Consider the following 27,680-nt stretch of genomic DNA (forward strand, 5'->3'; position numbering starts at 1 on the left):
GTCAGCCCACCAGCCCACTCGTGGTGTAACCCCTGTTAAACCAAAAGGAGGCATAGGAATGTGGAAAATGAATTTCTACTGGCAACCAACTGCCCAAGCCATCACCTTGCCTGCCAGCCCAAGGCTTTGGTTTATAAAGCTCAGTTCCCAGCCTACTTGAGGCACCCATGTCACCCATCTGGTTTAGATAAGTGCACCTTTGCAGGGACCTTCACTAAGCAGCTCTGCCTTCCTGGTCCTCACCTTGTCCGTCTGAGAAATGGGGATGCTCTGGCCTGGTTTTCAGGTGGTTGAGAGCTCAATGGGTTCCCCTGACATGCAAGGTCAATGTATTACAAGGAGGGGAAGATGTACTTAGGGTTCAGTCCTCCTCCAGACCCCTAATAAACACAAATAACTGCTCCTGAACCCTTGCTCCTGGAGGATGCTTTCAGCACTGACCTGAGAGACATCAACAGGTCAAAGTCAGGAGGATGTGGCTGCAGCTGACAGCATCCCCTGAGCCAGACCCAGTGCCCAATGACTGAGTAAGGCCTGTGCTCATTTATTAGACATGATCTCTCTGGTGTAGCAGAACTTGCTGCATTTGTCCTCTGAGCCTGATCACCAATCCAATCTGTAAGGTTAAAGCCCATTCAGCCCCGGGATGGGGTGGGGGAAACCAGGGGGCCTGGCGCAAGCAGCAAGGAGCAGCTGTGGCCCCGCCAGAGGGAGGGAGGCGAGTGATCTGAGGTGCTGCTGTGTTGGAAATGGAGTGGAGAGGGGACTGGCTGGCACGGCACCTCCCAGGGTCACTTTCCTCCCAGTGGCTGGGTATTAGCTGGAAGTTTTCTTGTGGCCTTGAAGGGAGCGGAATAGCTGTCTCAGCTGTTTTTTCCGATCATTGATGCAACCTGGAAGGGAAGTGGAATATTGGCTGTGATGGCCTGTTCTTAGAAAAGGAGGTTTGAGGGGGTGGAGTGACCTGTGCTTCCACTGTCTGGTGGGAAGAGGGGACAGCAGGAGCCATGCAACCATGGATGGCCTGCGGTTTGCATCCTGGCTCCACTCCTGAACTGAAACAGGTCATTTTCCATTTTGAGCCCCATTTCGAGTTTTCTCATCTGTAAACCAGGATACCTGTTTTATGGGATGAGTGTAAAGATCATGAAAAGAAGGTAACACTCATTGGGGACGTACCTCAGGGACTGCTTCAGGTGCTCAGTGTAGATTAACTTGTTGAGCTCTCATCGGAATGATGTGTAGAAGAGAAAACAGTCTCAGAAGCTAAGTAATTTGCTCCAAATCACACAGTAAGTACATCTGGGGCTTGAACACAGGCTATCCAGCTCCAGAGGTCAAGCTTTTAACCACTACCCCACACTGCCTTTCCTTTTGGCTTTGCTCAGTGAAAACGTATTTAAAGCTAGCACAGTGCCTGGCACCTAATAGGTTAAGTGTTAGCTTTCTCCCTTAGCCAATGCTCTACATCAGGCACAATTGGCTAAGAGAGGAATCTTCCCCACAGCTGCCCCTACTCTCATGGAAGTGTGTCCCAGGCAGTTCATGCTGAGAGGCTGACACAGCTTCTGAGACACCTCCTCTCCCAGCATGTTCACGGCGTTACCTACTTCCTATTTGCTCTCAGAGCTGACCCTTGAGGCAACTCCGTTCATCACTGAATCTTGTGCCGGGCACACTGATGGCCCTCACAAATGCTGGTTGAATGACTGACCTGGCGGTGTCGGCCATCCTCAGCCCCCCAAAGCCCCGCGCGTGCCTCCTCAGCACTCACTGGTCATCAAGGCTTCACTGAGCTGAGAGCCCATTATCTGCAACCCCAGGGTTTTCTAAAGTAACCTCCATGGACCCTAGCTTTACCTGTAATTGGCTCATTTGTTACTCCCAAATCTTCACGTCCAATGCAAATCTCTCCTTGGAATTCTAAACTCATCTGAGTTGCCTGCTGATCTTTGCACCGGGAGATCCCTCAACACATCCCTAAACTCGTCTCCTCAATACTCTTCCCACCCCCAGCAGCTCCTCATATTCACCACCATCCGCCCAGACACTCCACTGGAGACTTGGGAATTATTCTAGAGACTTCTGAAGCAGTGGCTGTCAACCTAGGCTGTGCTTTGAAGTCGTCTGGGAGCTTTAAAACAGACTGATGTCCAGACCAGCTGTATCTTTATCTCCCGCAGACATCGGTCTCTTTTAAAGCTCCCATGTGATTCCAATAGGCAGCCAAGGTGAGAAACCACTGTTCTGAACCTTTGTTGTTTGAACAGGGCCCAGGAACCAGCAGCATGGATATCTTCGGTAGATTGTTAGCAGAGACAGCTGAAACAATTTCTCCCATTCCTATATGCACACCTCTCTGCAAGGTGACTTTGCCACCCCTCCCACCAAGAGGTGGAGTCTATTTCCTCACCCTGAGAATCTGAGCTTGACTAGTTTTCACTAATGGATTGTGGCAGAATGACATTGTGGGACGTCTAAGCCTAGGTCTCAAGAGGCTTTGCTACGTTTTCTCTTGCCTTCTTAGAATCCTGAGACTACCATGTGAAGAGGCCTGCGCAGCACTGCTGGAGGACAAAAGGCCACCTAACAAGAGAGGCCCAGCTAACTGTCAACCACCACACGTGAATGAGGCTATCCTCGGCCATCAAGTCTCAGGAAATCTGCCAGGTGCCCGCAGCCCTATGAGTGACCCTAGGCGACACCTGAAGAATGAATAGCAAATAAGATAGTTGTTTTAAGCGGTGAGGTTTAGGGAAGGTTTATTACACAGTAACAGCTAACTAATGGAGCATCACCCTGAAGTTTGTTAGAATCTTGGGCCTCACTCCAGACCTACTGAATCATAGTCTGCATTTTAGTAAGATTTCCAGGTGATTCTCTGCACAGCTTGAAAGTACTATACAGTATAGTCATCCTCCAACAACGCAATGTGGCAGACACTAGGGATATGCTGTGAAAAAGCCATTCACAAACCTCGACTCAACTTCCTCAAGGCAAACTACTTGACATCCCAGGCTTCCTTGCAGCTGGGGTGGCCATGTGGCCTAGTTCTGGTGGGTAAGATGTCAACAGAGCTCCTTGGGAGGGCTTCCCTTTTGGAATAAAGAGTCAAAGCTTGAAGGAAAGGCTTTGGCCCCAGGGCCTTCCTGTTTCTTCCTGCCTGGGACAAGGAAATAGTGTCTGGAGTTAGAGCAGCTACCTTGCAACCATGAGGCAACAAGCAGGAGCGCCAAGGCGACCTGCCAAGTATGGCAAAACAGTAAAAGGAAAGCTGGGTCCTTGGGGGCATCGTGCAGCCATCATGTCAGCCCTGTACGGCCAACCTCAAGACTTCCTGTGGCTCAAGACAAATCAATCCCTCTCTCTGTAGCTACTAGTTGGCTTTTTAGTTGTTTGCAGCCAAGCCCAATTTAAAACTTTTCATTAACAAAAGATTCCACAAACAAAATTGAAAAAGCAAATTACAGACTCAGGAAAATGTTTGCAAGTTTGACAGTGGTAATGTCCTCAACATATTAATATTGAAGGCCTTTATACATTTAGAAAAATGTAAACAACCCATTGAAAAATAGATAAAGAATGTGGACAGCTTACAAAAGAAGAAATGCAAATTTAAAAATCTGAAACCTCACCGGTAGTCAATGGAATGCACAAGTTGGTGAAGTTTTTTGTTTTGTTTGTTTTTTTAATTCAGAGCTGGCAAATTCATATAATCTTTCTAGAAAGCAATTTGGCTGTAATAAGGCCATCCCTTTGACCCAGTAATTCTACTTGTAGGAATCTGTCCTAAACAAACAGCCAGGTTTTTAGTTGAGCTGTATGTGAAAGGCTGTTCATTATGGCATTGTTAATAAAAGTAAACAACTGAAATCAGGCCAAGTGCTCTATTCTAAGAAATTGATTTAGCGAATTTGGCGTCTACACAAGCTGGAATATTTTGTTGCCATATGGTCTTTAACTGCTAAGGAACAAGAGAGCCGAGCAATTAGGCATTCAGGTTTTAGACTCAGATTAGAGTTCAAGTCCCGGCTCACCGCTTATAACCGAGAACTTAACCACGTTGTGTAACCTCTGGAGACCATTTCCGCATCTATAAAATGATAATAAAAGCCTGAAACTGAAATGAGATAATATATGTAAAATATTGAGTCTGGACCTGACCAAAAAATGTTTCCAAAAGAGAGGCGCTTATTGATATTGTTGAATGACGTGGAAAATGCTATATGGGAAAGTGTGACTCAAAACTCCAGCCCAACGCCAATTTTGTAAAAGAAAAAGTATGACTATATGCATTTTTGAAAAACTGGAAGGAAATACACCAGATTGTAAAAGATGGTTATGTCTGGATGGTTTTCTTTTTCCTTCTTTAGTTTTCAAATATTCTATAATAAGTGTGAATCATTTTTATAATCAGGAAAAATTTTCATTTTTTGAAAACACCAAGTTTAAGGTCAAGTCCTGAAGTCCTTAATTTCTCTTAGCATATCGTGGGAGGTGTTTGTTTGTTTGTTTTCCTATGTCTTTTGAAATCCACCTCCTGACAGATTAATATCTCTCACTATGTGCCAGGCAGGGTTCTAGGCACATATTGAGATAGAAACTATTTAATCTTCATTTTACAAATAAAGAACAAAGAGGTTAAGTCCTTTGCCCAAGGTCATACAGCTGATAAATTGTAGATCAAATGAAAACAGTCTAACCACTGTGCCAAGCTGCCTCCTAGATGACCTGGCACCTCCCATGACACATCCCTGGTACCCAGTCCCCACCTGGCCCCACATACCAAGGTGTGTGTTGGTCACAAAGTTTCCCATCCCTGACAGGTCCAGAGGCCCCTCTTCTCTGCTGACAGGGCCATCATTCCACATGAGGTCAAAGCCTCCCACTCTCTTCTCCCTTCCAGTGAGCCTGGACAGACAGGAGACACAAAGCGTTAATGAAGGGGCAAGTGATGGGGCCCTAAGGCCCAAGCAGGTTCCTGATTCAGCCCTGTACCTTACTGGTTTCCACACGGTCAGAATTCCTTCTTTTGTCCATCTACTCTCTGGCTGTTTCCCAGGTGCCCATACAGGTCTCAGAGGGGTCATCCCCATTTTTGTCCCTCGGCTCTCACTCTCACCCTTAGTAATGTACACCTTCTTGTCCTCCCCAGATCATAAACTCTGTGAAGGCAGGGACTGCATCTGTCCTGTCCGTTCCTGTGTCCCCAGTGTGTGGTACAGGGCCTGGCACACAGTAGGGGCTCAAATGTTTGTTGAATGAATAAGTAATGATAGATATAGTAGACTTGAGATTCTGCCTACTGAGCATCCATTTCACCTTCTTTCAGCCTAAGGGTACACCTCAGTTTTACCTTTGAGAACCACTCCTTCCTCTCTCACTCATATGGCTCAGGTGGGGTTAACCCCACCCCCTGGGAGGTGGGCACAAGACGGCCTGGCCAATCAGAGTCATAATGATTGGTTTAGAGATGGGTATGTGACCCAATCCCCACCAATGAACAATGAGAGTCAGCCCTCAAACTCTTGCTGGAATGAGTGGGGGGGGGGGGGGGAAGCTAATATAGAGGGAAGAGATGAGAGAGGGGGAGAGAGAAGGAGAAGGATAGGGAGAGAGAGAGAAGACCAACCGACACTGACTGAGCACCTGGATTCAGTCATTCCTAAAGTCAGACCCTGGATTTTTTCCATTATATATACATTGTTATAATAATATATAGTCTCCTATTGAGCACTTACTGCAGCTAGGCATTTGACAATAAATTATTCCCACAGTCAGGAAGTGTTGAGGAAATTCTGCTGGACCAAATCTCAGAAACTTGCTCTGCCCTGAAAGGGCTGAGTCCTTGGACCAGGCTCCAACCCTGTGTGGACATCTCAGTTTTTCCATCTATAAAATGGCAGGGCAGACCAGAGCTGTCTCTGAGGGCCGCTCAAGTCCCAAGGCTCTGAGTTCTCCATCTGCCATGGTGGGAGCCCCGGCTGTCATGCAGGGGGGTATAGGAACAAGGCTGCCCTCCCTCACCTGGCCTCCATGTCCACGATGTGCAGGGTGTCTTCCAGGAGGCAGGTCTTGAGCTCATAGTCCTCCTGACTACTGGCTGTCAGCGATGGGGATGCATTGACCTCCAGGAGCCATCTGGGGAGGGAGGGGAGGGGAGAGCTTTACGGTTACCTGGTCCTTGGAACTCCTGGAATTTCACTGAGGGGCTAGATGGGGTACCTGGGCCCCACCCTCAATTCAATCAGAGTTTCCCTTTCCACTTTTCCATTAGAAGAAAGGTTTCAGTGGCTAAAATTTCTGAGAACAATTGTCACAAGCTTGAAATCCCCACGGGGGTTAGGCAATAAATGAGGCAAGCTGGGGGGGGTTCAAATGATTTTGGTGCCTTCACGTCTATTGTTGTTTTTCCTTCTTCCAATGGAGCTATGAATACAAGAAAACCTTCCCTTTCCTAGTGCAAGTCTGACTACAGATGGCACCTACTGCCCTGTCAGGGGTTGGGAAGAAATAGGGGAGGGGTGGAGACTGGGGTGAACTGGAAAGAACATTCCATTGTCTACAGGGCTGGCTATGACCAGCTTCATGACAGTGTTGCCCTGTGCGAATGTGAGCCCAGAACTGCGAGATCATCTGAATTTTCCAGAAAAGCCCCAATCCAGATTTTTGTGTAAACATCTCCCAATTTTTAGATGACTTTAAATGAAAACCAACCACAAACCATTCTGACAGCCAAACTCAAAGTGTGTGCAGATCAGAAGCAGCCCTAGGACCTCCAGTTTGCAACCTCTCGTTTTTTGCAACCTTGTCATTTACGGACAAGAACCTGGGGCACAGAGAGGAAGGGCTTACGCAGCAGGTCAGTGGGAGACTTGGGCCCCACTTTCCACTGTCTGCTGCCTCGTCCCAAGCCTGTTTCCCCCTTCAGTGTCCACTCTAACGCCCGCAGCCACATCTTGTCCCAGGAGACAAAGGAGACCGACCTGCTGCTGTTGGAACCCTGTTTCCTCGACCCCCAGGCCCAACTGAGGTCTGGCTCTACGACTCGGACTCCTGGCTCAGAAAGCCCCTCAGCACCATACAGTGACGCTGGGGAGGGGCTGGGTCCATGAGCTGCAGGGCCATCGGGGAGCAGCTCTGCCCAGGAGCTATGACCCCAGGCCGGGCCCTACCCTGGACTTCTTATTGCTGGACCTCAAGCTCCCAGAACAGCCCCACTGGGCTTCCATGTGCTGCTGTATCTGTGAGGGCCATCACTGCGGTCCTTGCACTCTCAGGCTTATTCTATTTCTCGGCTCGGCCTCCTCATGGGCACTGTAGGAGTGCACCCAATTCTTGGCGTGGATCACCATGATGCTCCCTTATGTGGCACTTTGCATGCCCAGAGCACCAGGGCTTACAGAGGGGAAGTTCTTCTCTGGTACCAGGGTGAGATCCCTGACTCAGTAGATATTCAGGAAAGGCCTCTTAGTGCCAGGCATGGGGCTCAGGGCTCTACAGACAACACCTCATTCATTCCTCATAACAATGACCATTTTACAGATGGGCAAACTGAGGCACAGAAAAAGGAAGTGGCAGAGCTGAGCTCAAACCCAGGCAGTCTGGGTGCAGCATGTGTAAAACGTCCCCCTGGCTCTCCAGGCCACTTGCCCACCCACTTACGGCTTGAGGTCCTGGTCTATGAGGATGTCATAGCCGTACAGCTCGAAGCAGTGCTTGTCACTGATGATCACCTTCTGAACGCTCTGCAGGCTCTTGATGAAGATATTGTCCATGTCGCTGAAGAGTGTCTCCACTGCCTGGGGCCCGTGCTTGGACGCCAGGTACTGTCGGAAGCGCTGGAGCATCCACTTGCAGCCCTGAGGTGGGAGAGGGCGCCTCAGTTAACTGGGACTTGGCCTGATGGACCCTCCAACAATTATCATCAGCAGGGCCCTCAGGTTTGGACAAGAGAGGTGCAGCCCTGAGTCCTATGGTTAGAAGAAGCCCGAGTGAACCCCCCCTTGTGGGATGAAGATTCTGTATTCCCAAGGGAATGTGTCCACCCAGAGCCTGTGTGTTTTTCTAGAGTACACAGCCTGGGTACCCATGATCCCAAATGCCCTGCTCAGGCCTCTTCCCTGGGCCCGCTTCCCGGGAACAGACTACACTGACCATGTGTGTACCCCAAGGCTCAAGGAGTGACCAGTGGGCTGTTCATGGCAGGGTGGGTGGTATTCAGGAGGCCCCTGCTCTATAGGATGGAGCCAGGAGAGGGAGAAGAAGGGGGCGGGTGTGAGCTGGGGACCTTTCCCTGTGTCTTAACTCTGAGAAGTCAGAGTTCTAAATTTGAACATGGCCTTGCAGGTTACTAGATAGATAGATAGATAGATAGATAGATAGATAGATAGATAGATAGATAGATAGATAGATAGATAGAGGCATATCTGTCAAGGCAGAAGGATAGGACAAATTTTGTGAAAGGGTGTGTTAGTTTGATTGTGACTTTTCAATATCTAGATGCATGTTGGGTGGGCCTCCATCTGTGCTTATGCCCTGGGCCTTGCAAACGGGAAGGGTGGGCCTAACCTCACTGATAAACTATGAGCCCAATACGGGCCTGTCCTGGGCTCCCCGGCACTTCTGCTTCCCTGCCCCAGCCAGCCCCAGACGCTGCACCCAGAGGGCAGAAGCCCAGCTCGCTCACCTTCTTGGGGTGGTAGTCGGGGGACGTCTTTTGCACTGCAACATTGGTGAGGTGAACATCTGGCAGAGGTTGATGGTCAAGGACAAGAAAGGCGTCTCTGCTCCATGCAGCCCCAGGAACCAAACTAAGGCCCTTGCTTGGGACTTGATGGGGGAAGGTTATAGAACAGTCCAGAGGTCAAGTGCATGGGCTTTGGAGTCAGATGGGTCTAGGTTCAAATCCCGCCTGTGTCTTTACTGGCTGTGAGCCCCTGAGCGAGTCACTTAACCTCTCTGAGCCTCTTTTCTCACCTATTAAATGGGGGTACATATTGGTGTACTGACCTCATAGGGTCATTTGAACGATCAGGTACAATAATGTCTAGAAGCACCTCTCACAGTGCCTGGCATAGCTGATATTATGATTTTTCAGATCAAGAGGAGAGAACACTTTCTAACAAGTAGAAAGACTAAATCTAGAACAGCCATCTCAGGACATTCGGAACTCTCTGTCACTAAAGGAGTTTAGGCTGGGTGGCCACTTTGTAGGAACAGTGAAGTGATCCAGCTTGGGGGTGGGCTCAAGATGGCCTTTGACGTCCCAGCTCTGAGAGGCTGCCTTTCAGTATCATCACCATTGTCACCACTGGTATCATCGGTGGCACGTTGTAGCTTACAGAGCATGTTCACATCCATCCTCTCATGTGCGCCTCGTCTCAAAGAGACCTTGAGGCTCAGGGAGGTTAAGGGCCAGCCATTCAGAATAGCACCTCCTCAACACCGTCCCCCCGCCACAGCTAAGTAGGAAGGGTCCCCCAAACCTCATGAAATGACCAGAAGATGCAACTTTCTCCAGGACTTACAGGGACAGTTTACATATGGGGAGTAGAGGCTCTAGGTCACTGACCCAGGTCTAATCCTTCTAAAACATATGTGTCTTTATGTTTGTAGCATATCAGATAGGGGAAGGTGGCTTCAGACTCTCGAGAGAAGGTAGGCATCCTCTTAGCACCATTTTCTGAGAATGTCTTCTTTAGAGTGTTTCAAAGACTTTTTTTCACATTTGTCTGAGAGTTTTTCTGCCTTAATTTCAAAAGAATAAGCATATAACAAACCACTAAATAGGAAAAGAGCCCTTACGTTTGTGGTCAATTGATTTGACCATAGGCAATTCAATGGCGAGGGAAGAAGCATAGTCTTTTCAACAAATGGTATGGGGATGCCTGGATATCCACACGTAAAAGAACAAAGTTGACTTCTTCCTCAGACCACAGACAAAAATGAGCTCCAAATGGACCATGGACCTAAATATAAGAGCTAAAACTTTAAAGCTCTTAGAATAACATATAAGTCATTGCGACCTTGGATTAGGCAGACCTTTCTAGATGGGACACCAAAAGCACAAGAGACAAAAGAAAAAATAAATTGGACTTCATCAAAATTAGAAACATTTGTGCTTCAAAGGACATTGTTAAAAAGTGAAAAGGTGGGGTACAGAAGATTTTTAGGGCAGTGAAAACACTCTGTATGATACAATAATGATGGATACATGTCATTATACATTTGTCCAAACCTACTGAATACACAACCTTAATGTAAACTATGGACTCTGGGTGATTATGATGTGTCAATGTAGGTTTATGAATTGTAACAAATTGATGGGGGATGCTGATAACAGAGGAGGCTCTGCACCTTCCTCTCAGTTTTTCTATGAACCTAAAATGGCTCTAAAAAAGTAGTCCTAAAAAAAAGGACAACCTACAGAATGGGAGAGAATATTTGTAAGTCATGTATCTGAGAAGGGAGTAGTATTAAAAACACATAAAGAACTCTTACATCTCAACAATTAAAAAGACAAATAATCCAATTGAAAAATAGGCAAAGACTTTGAGTAGACATTTCACCAAAGAAGATTTACAAATGGCCAAGAAGCAAATGGAAAGATGTTTAACATCACTAATCATTAGGGAAGTGCAAACCCAAACCACTTCACATCCACTAGGGTGGCTATAATAAAAAGGATAGATGATAACAAGTGTTGACAAGGATATGTAGCAATTGGAATCCTCACATCATCCTGGTGGGAACGTAAAATGGTGCACTGCTTTGGAAAATAGTCTAGAGGTTCCTCAAAAAGTCAAACATAGAATTACCATGTGACTAGCAATTCAACTTCTAGTCTATATCCAAGAGAAATGAAAACATATGTCCACACAAAAACTTGTCCATAAACGTTCACAGCAGCATTATTCATAATAGCCAGAGTGGAAACAACCCCAATGTGCCTCCACAAATGAATGCAAAAATAAAATGTGCTACATCCATACAATGGAATATTGTTTGGCCATAAAAAGGAATGAAGTACTGACACAGGCTACCACATGAATGAACCTTGAAAACACTAAGCTAAATGAAAGAAATCAAACACAAAAGACCACATATTGTATGAATCCATCTATATGAAATATCTGAAATAGGCAAATATATAGAGATAGGATGTGGTTGCATAGGGATGGGAAGGGATTTGAAAGGAAATGGGAAATAGAACCTAATGAGTACAGGGTTTCTTTTGGGGAGTCACAAAATTGTTCTAAATCTGATTGTAGGACTCGAGGAATCGAACTGGCAACCTTGTGGTTGAGAGCCCACTGGCCCATGTGGGAATCGAACCGGCAGCCTTCGGAGTTAGGAGCTCAGAGTTCTAACTGCCTGAGCCACTATGTCCTCTCAACCACAAAGCTGCTGGTTTGACTCCCACAATGGATGGTGGGCTGCGCCCCCCCCCCCGCCCCCCCAGCAACTAACAACGGCTGGAGCTGAGCTGCACCCTCCACAGCTAAGACTGAAAGGAAAACAACTTGACTTGGAAAAAAGTCCTGAAAGTACACACTGTTCCCCAATAAAGTCTTGTTTCCCTTCCCCAATAAAATCTTTAAAAAAAAACAACACTGATTGTAGTGATGGTTGTGTGAATCTGATAAAAAGCATTGGGCTGTATGCTTTAAGTGGGTGAATTATGTGGTATGTGAACGTATCTCAATAAAGCTGTAATTAAAAAATTGGAAAAGAGGATGTTCAAGCAAATTGAGTTATTGGCTTAACAGGGGACCTCGCCCCCTTGTGATGGAGGAAGCAACGTTTCCAGCACTTCACACAGTGCTCCTTCCTTCAGGGAGGAGAAATCAGGGACTTCCCTCTCTTCGGAGAAGCGAGAAGGGGGCTAAGAGAAGAGAGTGGGTAACTGGTCAGCTGACCTCAGATCCTCCCGTCTCCACAGCAAGACCTGAAATCAGGTTCCATGGACCAAACGGCCAAGTAGGAAAGAGTAAACGAACAATTCAAACCAATTCATAGAGAAGTGGAATTGATTAGCTGTGAAATTTTTCAGGGGAAAGAATTTTCTTAGCTTAGAAATCACAAAGAAAATCAGTGGATAGAGTCAGCTATGTCAAAATAAAAATAATCAGATGTCAAGGCAAAAATGAAAGGCAAACATGACCAGAGAAAAGATTTGTAGCAAATATGACAGGCTGATGTTTTTGTCACATGAATATCCTGTATGAATTGTTAACAATAAAATTTTATGACCCTAATAAATAAAGGATAGGAAAACATAAAAGAGAAAATATAACTGGTAAAAGACCATCTTGGAAAACGCTCAAAGTTTCTAGTAATAGAATATATACAATTTTAAAGAGATGTAAATGGGGAAAAATGTAAATTGGAAGAGATGGAAATTCTAAGGCAAACCCTTCCTTCCCCATGAAGTCATTTACATGTTTTTAAGCCTTTTTATTTGGAAAAACTCAAAACTCACAGAGTAGTTACAATATTGGTATAATGAGTGCCTGTAAATGCTTTACCTAGATGTGCCAATTGTTTCAGAAATGACTTTTAAAAAATTATTGTCCCCCGTACTGGAAAGCTGGGGTGAAATGGGCCCTGTCAATGTAAAAATGTAAAATGTAAAAGGTAAAAATGTAAAAAGTCTTCTGGAAAACAATCTGGCCACATGCACTTTACCCAGTATTTACACCCTTTTAACATCATCCAAAAGAAAAATTTAAATATAGTAAAATATTTATGAAAAAATATGTTTCGTGCAGCATTGTATGTCATACCAGGAAGAAACTTCCTGAATGCCTGCAGCATAGAGGATTAAACCAGTAAATCGACTCAGTGGAATATTTTGTAACTAATAAAAAATACCTACAGGAAAATACTGACGTAATGTTTAGTGAAAAAAGGTTATATTTGTACAGTGAGATCACTTGTATATAAAAGGCAGACAATGACAAAAAAAAAAACAAAAAACTGTACAAACGAACCTGGGAGGAAATACATCAAAATAGTAAGTAGTTATCTCTAGAAAATGTGACTAGAAAGGTTTCTTTTATTTTTTCCTTTTTGTACATTTCTGCATTTTCTGATCTGTCTTTAAAGAGTTATACCACTTTTATTATGAAAGCTATGTCCTTTAAATGTTTTATTGATTTTATTAAAGTCATGCCTATTGATTGTAAAAACAATTCATAATATAGGGAAATGTATGAAGTTGAAAATAAATGTTTCCGGACCTGATTCTAATCCTCTGCCGTTTTCAGAGTTAATAGATTAGTGAACATCCTATCCTTTCATACGTTCTTCTAAATAGGAACATACTTCCTTAAAAGCAAAAATGGGATGACAAACACTCCAGTTCTACACCTTGCATGTTGTTTTTCACTTAGTCTGTTTTAGATTCCTTTTCATGACACATCAATCGACCTCATTGCATTTTACAGCTGCACAGTCTCATGGAGATGTTTTATCACTCGTCTCACCATCCCTCAAGGGTGTTTCTACGTTTTACTATTACAGTGGTGAGATGAATATTTTTGTATTTTGTGTATGTATGTCTCTATATATGCACATATATTTGAATAACTGTGTGTAAACTACATATGTAAATATATATTTAAAGTCAGGTTAAAAATGTACATCTTATTATTCTGTGATCCAAAGTTGCCTTATTATTTTAAAAGTCGGTGTGTAATATCTGAAGCAAATATGGCGAAATGAGAATATCTGTTGAATTTGGATGTAGTTGCATGGATTTCTGTTATACTAGTCTTTTCTGCAGTTTTCTACATATTTTAAATCTTTTCATGTTAAAAATGAAAAACAATGAAAAGAAGGGGTGGAAAATTACATGCATTCACTCACTGTGAAAACAGCAAAGCCTCATCAAATAGAAACTAGTGCTGAGCTTGGGTTTGTTTAATAAGAACCTATGATGCCCAGAGATCTGTAAACACTTTGAAATGGGGGTGGGGGAACCACGACCTGTCCTGAGTAATCCCTCTGGGCTCAGGACTGTTCCAAGCGTTTTACCTGTAATTTTAATAAGAAATGAAGTGGGAAACTAAAATAAACTTGATGACATTAATACGATAAATGCTTGTTCGAATTACAAAATAAAACAAACATACTGGAAATGCTGACATTGGTAAAATAGACAAAAACAAATTATAAAAAATTCTCAGGAGAGCCCACTCCCATTCTAACATGCAGGCGAGGCAAACGCATTACCTCTGACAGACACTTAATCGAATGGTGAAATTAAGGCAGAGTGCTTTGAATTGGCTAAAAGTGTTAGCTGGATTGCCCAAGTCAGAAGCTTGGCCACTTCACCTTCCATTTCCATCTCTCCCATATGCAGGTAATGTAGTCCTGCTGATCTATTTCCAATATATTTCTGGATTGTTTGCTCCTTTTCTTGTATTGCTCAGGTCTAAAACTCTTAAAAACATTTTTCTGATGTTGATATTTTAATCAGATTATACATTTACATTGTTCAAGAGTCAGAAGGTATAAAAATGTATATGAGGGGGCCGGCCTGGTGGCTCAGGCGGTTAGAGCTCTGTGCTCCTAACTCTGAAGGCTGCCGGTTCGATTCCCACATGGGCCAGTGGGCTCTCAACCACAAGGTTGCCAGTTCAATTCCTCGAGTCCCGCAAGGGATGGTGGGCTCTGCCCCCTGCAACTAAGATTGAACACGGCACCTTGAGCTGAGCTGCCGCTGAGCTCCCGGATGGCTCAGTTGGTTGGAGCGTGTCCTCTCAACCACAAGGTTGCCGGTTCGACTCCCGCAAGGGATGGTGGGCTGTGCCCCCTGCAACTAGCAAAGGCAACTGGACCTGGAGCTGAGCTGCGCCCTCCACAACTAAGACTGAAAGGACAACAACTTGAAGCTGAACGGCACCGTCCACAACTGAGATTGAAATGACAATAACTTGACTTGGAAAAAAGACCTGGAAGTACACACTGTTCCCCAATAAAGTCCTGTTCCCCTTCTCCAATAAAATCTTTAAAAAAAAAAAAATGTATATGAGGAAATATCTCCTTCCCACCCTGGACCCCACCCACCCATTTCTCCTCCACAGGGCAATTTCTGTTTCCAGTTTCTTATGTATCTTTTCAGAGATGGCTATGCACCGATAAAAACATATGTAGAGATATCATTTTTAACACAAATGGGAACATACTTTTCACCGAGTTCTATACTTTGTGTTTTTTTCCCCAAATAACAATATGTCTTGGAGATTATTTCATATCAGTACATAAAGCACTTCCTCTATTCCTTTTTAATAGCTATGTAGTATTCCATTGTATAAATGAGTCATTCAATTAGTTGTTTCCTTTTTTCTTTCTCTCACAGACAAGGCTGTGCAATGCATAACCTTCAAACCTCCCTTTTCCTACATTGTGAGTGTACCTGTAGGAGAAATTCCCAGAAGGAGAATTGCTGGGTCAGAGAGGAAGTGCACTTCTGTCTTTCGATTGGCTCTTCAGAAGTACCAATTTACACTCCCACCAGCAACGTATGTGTGCCCCACAGTGTCTTATCAAGTTTTTGATCCCTGCCAATCTGATGGGTGAAAATGGCATTGTATTTGAGCCAATGAGTGAGCCAATGACTAGGCTCTGAAGAAAAGGCCCATAAAAGGAGGCAGACGTTCTCCAAAGGGGCGCAAACTGTCCAATCCCGTGAATATGAATCAAGGTGAATGTTAGGCACACCACTGCACGGTCATCAAGCAGAGCAGTTTGGGGTGAGTTGCTCTGAGCAGAGCAGGGATGCTTTCCTCGGCTCCCCTGCCCCCACAGGACTGTAAGCCCCTGGAGGGAAGGGACTAGGCCTGCCTTGTTCACTGCTGTTACCTCCTGTGCTCAAACCAGAACTTGGCATTCAGTAGGGGCTCGGCAAACATCTGTGGAACGGATGAGCTCTCTCTGGACCGGCCAGAGGATGGGAGGGGCGGAGTGCGTGGGGTGGGGAGGTGGGATCCCAGGATACACTGGTCATCAATGCTGTTGAGCGTGAAGCGGGTGTTCGAGAAGCGGGCAAAGCCATCCCGGTACAGCCAGGCCCGCAGGGGGATGTACTATGGCCGAGGTGGAAATGGAAGGAGAGAAAAAGGAAGAGGAATAAATACACACACTTTCGCACCGCCTGGTTTTTGCACCTGCTGTTCCCTCCTCCTGGAATGCCTTTCCTTCTTTCCCACATCACCCCTCAAGAATCTGCTCAAACATCAGCCTCCTTGAGGCTGCTAAAGGAATAAAATTAATGGCCTCTTCTCTGTTCCACATCAACATGTAACCCCCCAGCTCTGGGTGTATCCTTAGTCCCCACCAGACGGCGAGCTTGTCTCGGGCACCCCGTCTCCTTGTGCCAGGCATAGAGTGCACCATGGAGGTTTACATGTCTGTCGAATGAATGAATGAGTGAGTGGAGGTAGTACAGCATCTCCTTAGTTAAGAGACTAGGCTCTGGAGCTAGGCTGCCTGGATTCTGATCCCAACTCTGTCACTCACCAGCGGTGTGACCTTGGGCAAGTTACTCAATCCCTCCGTATGTTTCCTCACTGGTGAAATGAAAGACAGCACCTAGCTCCCTGGTTAGCAGGACGACTGAATGAGAGAAAATCTGCTAAATATCAGGACCTGGGACTTACTAGGAGCTTAATAAATGCTAGCTGTAACTACTGTGGATTACTAAGTGAATAAAGGACAGGTGGAAAGCAAATACAGATGGTAGAGCATCTAAAATGGTAAAACTTAGCTCTGTCTATCCATCCCCACCCCACCTTCAGATGCCCCCCTGGGCTCCCCCAGGTGCGGAAAACCAGACAGCCCACACAGATGCCCCAGAATGGCTTCTGCCTCCTGTCCCTGGGTCCAGCTGCCCCTTTCCCCCCACGGGAGGAGGGAGCTTTTCTTAGTTACTCACCGACATCACCAGCACATAGACACGCAGGTCAAACTTGCGGCCTGTCAGGCAAGGAAAGAATTAATTCATGTGACAAATATTGATCGAGGGCCAGACACTGTGCTAGGGTCGGGCGATACAGCAGCGAATAGACAGACACGAATCCCAATAAAACCACACGAGGTACAAGGTGCCTGTCTAGTCCAGAGGGACAGGGTCCTGGGGCACGAGGAACTGCATGGCCAGGGGCCCCAAGGGGGCAAAGAGCTTGGTCCAAGAGCAGAGTGGAAGGAGCTCGCTCCTTCCTTAGCGAGGTCAGCAGGGTCTGGGTCATGTGCAATGTCGGATTTTGTTCCATCTACCATGGAAGCTGCAGAAAGGTAGCCAATGCCTCTGGCCGCTGTGGAGTGAAGGGGGCCAGAGTAGCCGCAAGCACAAGCGAGGAGACCAGCACAGCTTTCCGGAAGGGAGAGGACAGAGGCCAGGACTGGGCTGGAGGTGGCTGGACAGATTCAAGAGCTTGTGAAGAATGGCATGTGGGAGGGGAAGAGAGAGGCGTACCCAGAAGAGTCTCTGACATCTGGCTTAGCAACTGGTGGGGGGGGAGGGTCTGTGTGCCCAGATGGGGAAGCCAAGGGCTGGGGGAGGAGAAGGGCTAGATTTTAGGCCTTGGGTTTGAGTTGCTGGGAGATGCCCAGGAGGGGATGTCACAGGCTGTGGGACATCAGGGTTTGGGGTGTGGGGGCAACGTCTTGGCTGGAGATAGAAAGCAGGAGTCACTGGCATCTAGGTGGCATTTAAAGCCACAGAGAGAGGATGGGGTCACTGGGGGAGGGAGAGAGGGAGGAGAAGAGACCCAAGGACTGCCCCAGGGAAGGACATTACCCAAGGAGATAAGAGGAAGCAAGTGGCATTAACACTATTTAATGATACCCCTTATAGCACCTGGCCCCTCTCAGATGAGACCCTCCAAATGAGACCCATCTCACACATGGCCTGAAATGTTTGTATTTCAGAACCCACGTGGGAAAAGCAGATATAGAGATGGCCGGGGGAAATCTATGAAGGCTTCAAGGGGGAGGCTTGGGTCCTCGGCCCTTACAGCTCCCTTTCCTCCACATCTACCCACAGGTGACTCCACATTTCAACTCACCTGTCACCTCCTCACAGAGGCCCTTCCTCACTCTCTGTCCCATCATCCTGCTTAATTTACTTGATAACACTCACCACTGTGTGGAACTATCTTATTTACTTGTTTCTGGTTTATTGCTGTCTGCTCATCTGGAGTATAAGCTTCATGAGAGCAGAGTGGGCAGCCAGCACCTAGGACAGTGGTTGGCACTGAGTAGGCTCTTTATAAATATTTGTTGGATAAACGCATGAACAAGTTGGTTCTTGAAGAATGAGGGGAATTTTAGTGAACCAAGAAGGGAGTGGGAAGGGCATGGCAGGCAGAGGAACTGCATAGGCAATGGCTAGAAGGTGGGAGAGTGACGGACAGATCTCCATCTTTGCATCCTGTCATGCCTGGTGTCAGGCCAAGCCCACAGTAGGCTGCTAGTCAAGGCTTGTTGACTGACTGACGGACCATTCAGAGAAAGGGCAGGGAACATAGACCGGCATCTCACCTCCTATCAGGTAGGGATTTTCGATGTAACGCTGAGCTACGTAGTTCTCCACAGGAATTTCTTCTTTCTGGTCCTCTGAGTTTCTTGTGTCCTAGTTGTAATAGTAATTATTACTATTAACATTCATTGAGTGCTTCCTGTGTACTAGGCATTATGTTAGGCACTCTACTTGGGGCATGTAATTTGATACTTAAATCAACCCTATCAGGGAAGTACTAATGTTATCCTCATTTCACAGATGAGAAACTGAAGCACAGAGAGGGGGAGTGACTAGCCCAAGGTCACACAGCTGGTCAGGGTTACAGCTGGGAAGTCGACCGACACAGGCTGGGTCCAGAGCCTGGACATTTAATCTCCAGACCTGCACTATCCAATAGGGCAGCCACTAGCCATATGTGGCTACATACATTTACATTGATTAAAAGTAAGTGACATTACATGCTACAACATGGATGAAACTTGAAGACATAATACGAAGTGAAATAAGCCAGACACAAAAGGACAAATATGGTATGATTCCACTTATATGTGGTACCTAGAATAATCAGATTCATACAGACAGAAAGTTGAATGGTGGCTGCCAGAGGTTGGAGGGAGGAAGGAAATGGGGCGTTAGTGTTTAATGGGTGCAGGATTTCAGTTTGGGAAGATGGAAATTAGTTCTAGAGATGGATGGTGGTGATGGTTGCACAACAATGGGAATATACTTCATGCCATTGAATTGTACACTTAAAAATGGTTAAAATGATAAATTTTATGTATATTTTATCATAATAAAAAAAGGAAATTAAAAATTTAGCACTAGTCGCATTTCAGTGGCTCAATATCAACACATGGCTAGTGGTCACCGTATAGAAAAGCACATATAGGCACCATATCCACCACTGTAGAAAGTTCTACTGGTCAGTGCTGCCTAGAGCACCACACAGGCCCCCTTCTCTCCCTTCCCTGCCGGCTAACTCTTTCCTGGCCAGCCCAGCTGGAGAAGAAAGCAATGCTCTCTCACAAATGTGCATGACACCTCACAGTCTGCAAAGCCCTTGCCCACCCACTGTCCCTTTCATAGTAACCTGGTGAGGAAACCGAGGCCCAAAGGCAAGTGTCACATACTTAGTGAGGTCACACAACAGCCTAGTGGCAGGGAGCACTGAAACCCAGGGCTTCTGGCCCCAAGGGCAGAATTTTTGACATCTACCATCACTCCCTCACCCCAAGCTGCTTCAAGACAGAGGCAGCCAGGCCTTCCCTTCCTGGGACCCGGGGCCACCCCTTACATATACTCACATGGCTGCCAGAGGGATTGACAGTGCTCCGGGCCGGCTGGGCCTCCAGGTTGGTGAGCTTCTTCCCAGCAGTGCCCTGACAGTTTCATGGGACGAATCAGGACACATGGTGGAGGGGGGGAAATTCATTTACTGAGCAACTGCTGTGAGCCTGCTAGTGCAACAGGTGCTGGCTGTATAGTAGTTTGGTCATCCTGCTCCTCTCACCTACCCTGTACCATTATCATCTCTAAGGTTCAGAGGGGTTCAGCAATTTTCCCCAAATCACACAGCTTCTGAATGGTGGAGGCAGGATTGGAAGCAGGATTTTTATTACGCCATGTCTTGGGACAAAGATGGAGGGAGGAGAGGACGGGAGCTACCTCAGGCTCAGTCTAGGACCCAGAGGAAGTTAGTCAAACTACCCCCAGCCAGGTGAGCAGGAGGTCCAAGTAGAGAATGCAATGTTCTCAGGTTTTAGGCATACTATAATAACTCATTGCATTCTCAGCAGGTACTATTACTACCCCCCATTTACTTGGGCAGAGAGAGGTGAAGTCACTTACCCAAGGTCAAACAGCTCTTAAGTGTCAAGGTCAGGATTTGAACCCAGGCAGTCTGGCTCCAGAGACCACACACCCATGGGTAGGGCTGTGGGCAGAGCTTCTCTGCCAGCCCTCCAAGATTTGAGGGCAGGAAGGACGGGCCCCTTGTCCCAGGGAGGGCAGAGTAGGGCTTGGGGTGGAATGGGAAGAGACAAGCTCACCTTCCTCCAGTCCATGATGTCCTTCAGCTTCCGGAAGAGGAAGATGCCCTTCCCTTGGGACCGGGCTACCTGGGATGGGGGTGGGTGCAGAAAGGTCAGCTCTCAGCTCTACGTGGTTCCTTGTTCACCCCTATGCCCAGGGCCCCTCCCCAGCATTTCTGTGTCTCCATCTGCCTCATGGGCCCCCAGCGATCCCCAGAGGAATGGCCCAGCCCAACCCTGAAGGGGCTGGAACAGAAGTGCTAAGCCTGGCAGAAGGGAGAGAGAGAAGCAGAGGGGAAAGTGACAGACCCACTTAGCTCACAAAGGCATACAATTGCATGAATAATACAAAAGAGCAGACAATTAAAAAACCATTTCTAACAGTCCTGGGAACACATCATCCAATTCTTTTTTTGGAAATCAATTTGCCTTCCTAATTAGGTTTTCCGTCGGCTAATACTGAAATCAGTCTGCCTTCACTGAATGCCAGCATGGATAATTCATAGCTTCACGGTGTCTAGGGACTGGGAGAATCTTTAATATCACACAGAGCAGTCAGCACCAAAGACATTACTTATTCCTGTGACATCCCTCTGCCATGGTCACCTGCCTGGCCTTGCACATCCACAGAACCAGGGAGTTCACGTCCCCTGCCTCCTAACACAGCCCATTTGTTGCAGGATGGCTCTATTAAGCATCATCCAAAAGGTACATAGTAGGTGTCTACTGTGTTTCCCCGAAAATAAGACCTAACTGGAAAATAAGCCATAGCATGATTTTTCAAGATGCTTGTAATACAAAATAAACCTTAATGCGTCTTTTGGAGCAAAAATTAATCTAAGACCCGATCGTATTTTCGGGGAAATACGGTAGGGCTTATTTTATATTAGAGCATCCTGAAAAATCATGCTGGGGCTTATTTTCCAGTTAGGTCTTATTTTCGGGGAAACATGGTACTGTGTGCTGGGCATTATGCTCTAGCAGTAATCCAGACCTCATGCAGTTTTCACAGCCTAACCTGTGTTGAGCTCAAATTTGCCCACCTGGCTCTGGCCTCTAGGGCCTCCTAGAACAAATCTGATTCCTGGGTTCCAGAACAGCCCTTTAGTTATCTGCAGCCATTCAGCAGGTCCCCCTGAGTGCCAGCATAGAGGCACCCAGGAGGTGCAAACTCTCATTTCCCTCTGTTCTCCTCTGAGCATGGCCCGACTGGTCAATGTGGGGCTCTCTGTACAATGCAGGGGTGGGCAGAGCTATCGTGTCCGCATGGCTGTACAGGCTGTCCACTGCATGAAGGGCTCCCAGTCATGGGTGTAGTAGGAGGTGCAACCCAGCCCTGCTTTGTGTGCTGTGCTGTGTACCCTGGTTTGGGGAGGTGTGTGTACCCAAAGATGGGGTGCCTAAAAGACTGGCACTGTGAAGCACTGTGGTGACTCAGGGGCAACCACATGAGCACAGCTGTTTTGGAAAGAGTACATCAAGGGCTCCCAACAGTTCACGGCCATGCCAAAGACTTAAATTCACTTCATGAGAGAGGATTGAATACACCATGTAAACAGTGAAAAGGCCCTCAACTTTGTTAGTCATCAGGAAAATGCAAATGAAAACCCCAATAGGATACCACACACACGCCCTAAGAATGGCTACAATGAAAGACAGACAATAGCAAGTGTTGGTGAAGATGTGGAGAAACTGGAACTCTCACAAGTGCTGGTGGGAGTGTACATTGTTTGGCAGAATCCACTAAAGCTGAACATAGGCAGCCCCGTGACCCAGCAATTCCTCTCCTAGGGACCTACATGACTGAAATGGGTGCACATGGCCACCCACGACATGTGCAGGAGTGTCCGTGGCAGCACGATTCATAATAGCTCCAAACTGGAAACTCCCACATGGATAATTATTCACTCAATGGAATAGTAAACAATAATAATTATGAACAATTTGCAATTACCCACGTCAGTATGGGTGAATCACATGAACACGACGTCGATTGAGGTAGAGAAACCAGACACAGTGTAGCTGTACTATATGACTCCGATTGTATAAAGCACGAAAGCAGATACGCATATCTATGCTGTTAGTGACTTGGGGGGTAGTGAGTGGAGAAGAGTCTGAAGGGAGCTGCTGATGGGCTAGTAATACTCTATTTATGGTCTGGCTGCTGGTTACTCAAGTGTGTTCACTTCGTGAAAATTTATCAAGGTGTACCCCCTTAATTTGGGCACGTTCTGTTTTATTAAACTTCAAAGTTTTTTTTTTTTTAAAGAAACGTACAGTTTGATTTAAGAACGCCCAGCCCCACCCCTGTTGATTACCTTCCCCATAACCATTCCCCTGCCTCTTTTTCCTGGCTGGCAAATCCACCTCTCAAGATGGAGGCTGGAAAGACCCAATACTTGTCTTCCCAGCCTCCCTTGCAGCTAATAGAAACCATGTGGCCTGTTTTGGCTAATGAGACCTAAGGAGACATTTGCTTGGGGTTTTGGGGCTTCTGGGAAAGATTTTCCTCCTTGTTAAACATATTGGGGTTGAGAAGGGACAGAGGGAGGCAGAGAGGGAAAGTGGTGTGTGGAAGGAGGGAAGGGAGCGAGGGAGGGAAAAAGGAGAGAGGAAGAGAGAGAGAGAAATGCCTGGCTTCTTTCCTTCTTTTCTAGAATACTACAGTCTGAGGAGGTGATGCCTGCAGCTACAACAGCCATATCACACCGATGAGGTGACTAGTCTGATGACAGACAGCCAACACACTGAGGTCACAGAGTGGACAAAAAGAAGGAGCCTGGGCTTTTAACGGCACTGTTGAGCACATCCCCACACCTGGAACTTGGACTTCCAGCTTTCTTGTTATCTGAGATAGTGCAATGCCTTTGTCATTTAAAGCATTGTTAGGAACTATCCTGCTAAGGAAATAGCCCTAAAGAGTGGAAAATAAACTCCTGCATGGTGATATCCCAGGGTTGTTAAGAGTGGGAATCACTTAATATCTAGCTCGGCAGACTGCAGTTTCCAAAAACAATCACAACAATATTTCCAGTCCCCTGTGTTTTTCCAGAACCTTGCTACCCCCACGCCCATCAAAAGATCAATGTCCCCTCCCCTTAAATCTGGGTGAGCCTTAAGGAGTGTCTCAACTAACTGTACGGCAGAAGGAACCTTGTGTGGATTCCAACACTGGGTCCTCAAAGGCAATACAGCTCCCTCACAGCTTTCTCTTTGGGGATGGTCGCTTTGGAACTCAGCTGCCAGGCTGTGAGGAAGCCCAGGTCACATGGCGAGGGCCACAGGGAGAGCAACTGAGTCTTCCACACCTCAGCCCTGGCTGAGCTCTCAGCCAACAGCCAGCACCAACTTGCCAGCTGAGTGAGTGAGCCAGCATGGCAGCGAATCCTCCTGCCCTCAGAGGAGCTACCCCAGTAGGTGTGGGAGCAGCCACGAGCCTTCATTGTCAAGCGCTGCCCAAACTGGAGACTCATGAGCTAAGACATGATTGTTGTTTCAAGCCGCTGAGTTTTGGACTGCAGCAACAGAACCAGAACACTAAGTTTAGGGGAATGGTTCGTAACAATAGTGATACCAGCAGCTAATACTTTTCAGATATTTCCCACATACCAGGCACAAGGATTTACACACATCACCTCATTAAAGCTTAAATCATAAAAAAACCCAAACCTATATGTAGCATTAATATTATCCCCATTTTGCAACCAAGGAACAGATTGGTCAAGCACTCTGCTCCAGGTTACCCAGCCAGTAGGTGACAGACAAATCCAGCAGAGTTAAATCTGTGCCTCACAAGCCTGGGGCTCATGCACCTCCTGCAAAGTGCCAGGGAGTACACAGGGTCACATGATAAACACAGTGCTACTTCCTGGAGTATCGATCTTACTTGATAATTTGGGAGGAAAATATGTTTATATTATTTTTATAAAAAGATATGTAACTGGTTGGAAAACTATATCCATGGATTATTAGAATGAACCACACTTTGATTTTACACCATCTGTGACCACTCACAGCCCTCAAACCCCGGCATCCCCTGCCCTGCCCTTGGAGAACGTGCATTATGTGACATTCATTGCATGGTATTCATTGGTGTTAGAGATGTGATTGGTGGTCTTCCCAGCGACCATTCCCTTTTTTTCCGTTTGGATCACCTCTTCCCAGAGGCCTTGCCCTGTGGGGAGGCCTGAGTCCTCATGGTGGCCCCATGGCACGCCATTGGTTCAGGCATGAGCCAGCAGGATGACAGGGAAAGTCTGAGAAGTTTGTGTCTTCTTCAAAAGGGACACAAGACCAATGTGCTCTTTTATTCCTGTGGCAGGTGGAAGTGTGAGGAGGTGAAGCTAGAGCTGCGGCAGCCACATTGTGACTAAGAGGGGCAGCCAACCCACTGGGCTGGGAATTGATGATGATGATATTGAGCCCCCCAAAAAAACCATCCCTGGAGTCAACTTTTCATCATTAAAGGAAATTCCCTGGGGTCGGTAATCTTGAATGAGAAAAACATTTTCATCTTTATTTTCATTAACTCCTAACCAGATTTTCACATTTCCTTTCATCATGAATGCAGGCAACAGATCACAGTAGCGTTGGCTGTGACTGTGGCTTTGCTCTCAAAAGAAATCACAGTTGTTATTACATGCCTCGTCATAATTGTTGCAGGTACTTCAAATATTGTTTATGCTTATGATGACTTTGAAATTATGGTAGCTATTGAGCCTGCTGTTTGACTCTTTTTCGTTGTTAATGAAAAGCACATACATTACTACAGCATAAAGAATGTTTGAATAGTTTGTGTGGTGGCTGTGCGAACACACTCGCAGGGCTCTAATGGCCCGAGGGTGACTGACTGCGAGCCCCCGCTGATGCTACTAAAATGAGGCCCAGGTCCCAGCCAACAGCTAAAGGCTGCAGGGATGTGAACGCTGGCCCACTCCTGGGGCCGGGGGACTCAGTCCTCTGACAGCCACTCCTCGGCCTAGGCTAGGAGCTTCTACCCAACCTTCCTCCTCTCACTGGGGTCTGACAGCTCTCCCAGCCTCTCCGGCTCCTTCCTCCTGTTCTCTCACAGGCAAAATTCTGCATGTTGAACCTTGTGTTGGCATCTCAGAGGACTCAGACTAACAGTGTGATAACTGTTTTTCAATATAGTTGCTTTATTTTATAATCGAATATCCTTTATTGTATGCTTTTAAAAACACTATTCTGTGACAGGGTCCATATATTTCACCAGATGCTAAAGAGGCCCAAAGCGTGAGAACAGTTTAGAACTCTTGTTTGAGCTACTGTTGTTTTCTCTAATTTGCTGCCCAAAGCATCCCAACTCTTAGGAGATGTCAGTGAAAAAGTGTGAGAAGCTCTGGTTGGGGTAAACTCGTGAAACAAGGTGAAGATGCTGTTCTTCCTATCCTGCAGTTTGGACAGAGGCCCCCAGAGCTGAGAACAATCCAAATTGCCCAGGACGCTCACAACCCTGAGTGAAGTGTTAGACCAGCTCTGCAGACACAGAGGCTGACAGGTCCCGGCCCTAACAGCCCAGCACCTGCCTCCCAGCCACCAGAGGGAGGCTGGGGGAGCAAGCGTGGTCCCCACCATCTGGATCCTGCTCACTTCCCTGCCAACCTAGGGGGCCTGAGCTGTTGGGAGGGGAGAAGGCTTAGATGGAAAAAGAGTTTGGATGTGTGCAGTTTAACTCTAGATTGGACTTTCACATTCCAAACCCAAGGGTTTGTTCTTATGTCCCCTGAGAGTGACAGGAAAGCCCCACACCACTGAACCAGACACTGTGGGGGTGGGCTGCCTGAATAAGCTAAAGCTCTCTAGAAAATTCTGACCCCCTCTCAAGTCTGAGAATTCTCTACTTCTCTGTAGTCTCACGATTCAAAGTCGGCCATGGACCAGCAGCTGGCACACCCACTAATTTCATTTTACAGATGAGGAAATGGACTGTGAGAGGCTGAGTGACCTATTCAGGGTCACACAGCTCGAAAGTGGCAGATACAGAATTAGAAGCCAGGGCAGTCTGACTAGGGGCACCCACTCTCCACACCCCACACCCCTGGCAGGCAGCCTCAGCTGCTCAGGAGAGGGGCCGCGCAGGCGCACACATGTATTCACGATTCCTCCTCTTAATTACAGCTGTAAAGGCTGTGGGCTGGGAAAGGAATCAACTTAATATGCAATTGCTTGTTCCCAATTAGTACAAATTACCATTTGTCTGAGAGGATAATGCCTGGCAGGAGCTGGAATCCGCAGGTGGGTTGCAGTGTTCAGCTGCCTAAGCCCTTCAGCTCCAGCTTTCCAGACCTTGTCGCTGTGCCTCCTGGGAAGGGGATGCCAGCCTTCCCCTTCAGGAGGCCTGGGTAAATCCTGGCTCAGTCTTTTCTGTGCTTGGCACATGGCAAGTGCTCAGTAAGTATTTGCAGAAAGCTTGAATACATAGGTCTTAGACTCTTCACCTTTACAATGGGGCTGGGAGTAGCCCCTCCCAAGGACCAGTATGGGACCTGGGGCAATGCAAATACAGCACGTCTCTCCGGCCATGGCTTTCTTTCAGGTCAGGAACAGAGGTAGGGATCTGAGCTCCAGCAAGACACCGGATTCCCTGTCCTGGTGTCCTGAGGATCACTTGTTCATCAAGTAAACACTTATTGAGCACCTACTGTGTACTAGCAGTCATATTTCATATTTGTGGGTCCACATACTGCAGAGAGGAGACGAAGCTGGCTCTTCAGGGGAGGTGGATGGTCTGAGGCTGAATCCCCAGGCAGAGCCCTGTCCCGAGATGCACCATGAAGGATCCCTACTCTAGCACCTGAGATGCCCCCTCCCCGCAGCCCCCAGCCCCCCTCCCCGGGCACTGGGCACTCACAGGCTTCATGATCCAGGTGATTCCCGGGTTTTTGCGAAACTCCTCCACAAACAGATGGTACTCGCATGGCATCTCAAAGGTTTTGGGGAAGAAGTCGCACTTGGCTGCCTCTAGCTTTCCTGCCTCGCGCTCCAGCTGTTTCCGGAACCGCTTCAGGTTCTTCACCATGTAGTTCTTGCGGGTCAGCTGGGCAGCAGGATGGGTGGGCAGGCTGTTAGTGCGTCTGCCCACTGTCCTGTCCACCCCCAAC

The 27,680-nt window shown here is 46.9% G+C and overlaps 1 protein-coding gene across 1 annotated transcript in view; it reads right to left on the minus strand.

The window, feature by feature from the left end:
* Nucleotides 1-490: 490 nt before the first annotated feature.
* Nucleotides 491-27,680, minus strand: part of TTLL9 (tubulin tyrosine ligase like 9) — a 38,597-nt gene continuing 11,407 nt past the window's right edge. The window contains exons 5-15 of the mRNA XM_019748496.3: nt 27,431-27,616; nt 20,578-20,646; nt 19,834-19,908; nt 18,550-18,640; nt 16,943-16,983; nt 16,007-16,094; nt 8,690-8,748; nt 7,666-7,862; nt 6,028-6,141; nt 4,787-4,911; nt 491-893 (exon numbers count right to left, since the gene is read on the minus strand). Of these exons, the coding sequence (XP_019604055.2) occupies nt 817-893; nt 4,787-4,911; nt 6,028-6,141; nt 7,666-7,862; nt 8,690-8,748; nt 16,007-16,094; nt 16,943-16,983; nt 18,550-18,640; nt 19,834-19,908; nt 20,578-20,646; nt 27,431-27,616 (1,122 nt within the window). The 3' untranslated portion in view covers nt 491-816. The remainder of the gene's footprint in view (nt 894-4,786; nt 4,912-6,027; nt 6,142-7,665; nt 7,863-8,689; nt 8,749-16,006; nt 16,095-16,942; nt 16,984-18,549; nt 18,641-19,833; nt 19,909-20,577; nt 20,647-27,430; nt 27,617-27,680) is intronic.

This window comes from Rhinolophus sinicus, chromosome 13, assembly GCF_057876585.1.
Source record: "Rhinolophus sinicus isolate RSI-liver-muscle chromosome 13, RSI-T2T, whole genome shotgun sequence".
NCBI lineage: Eukaryota > Metazoa > Chordata > Mammalia > Chiroptera > Rhinolophidae > Rhinolophus > Rhinolophus sinicus.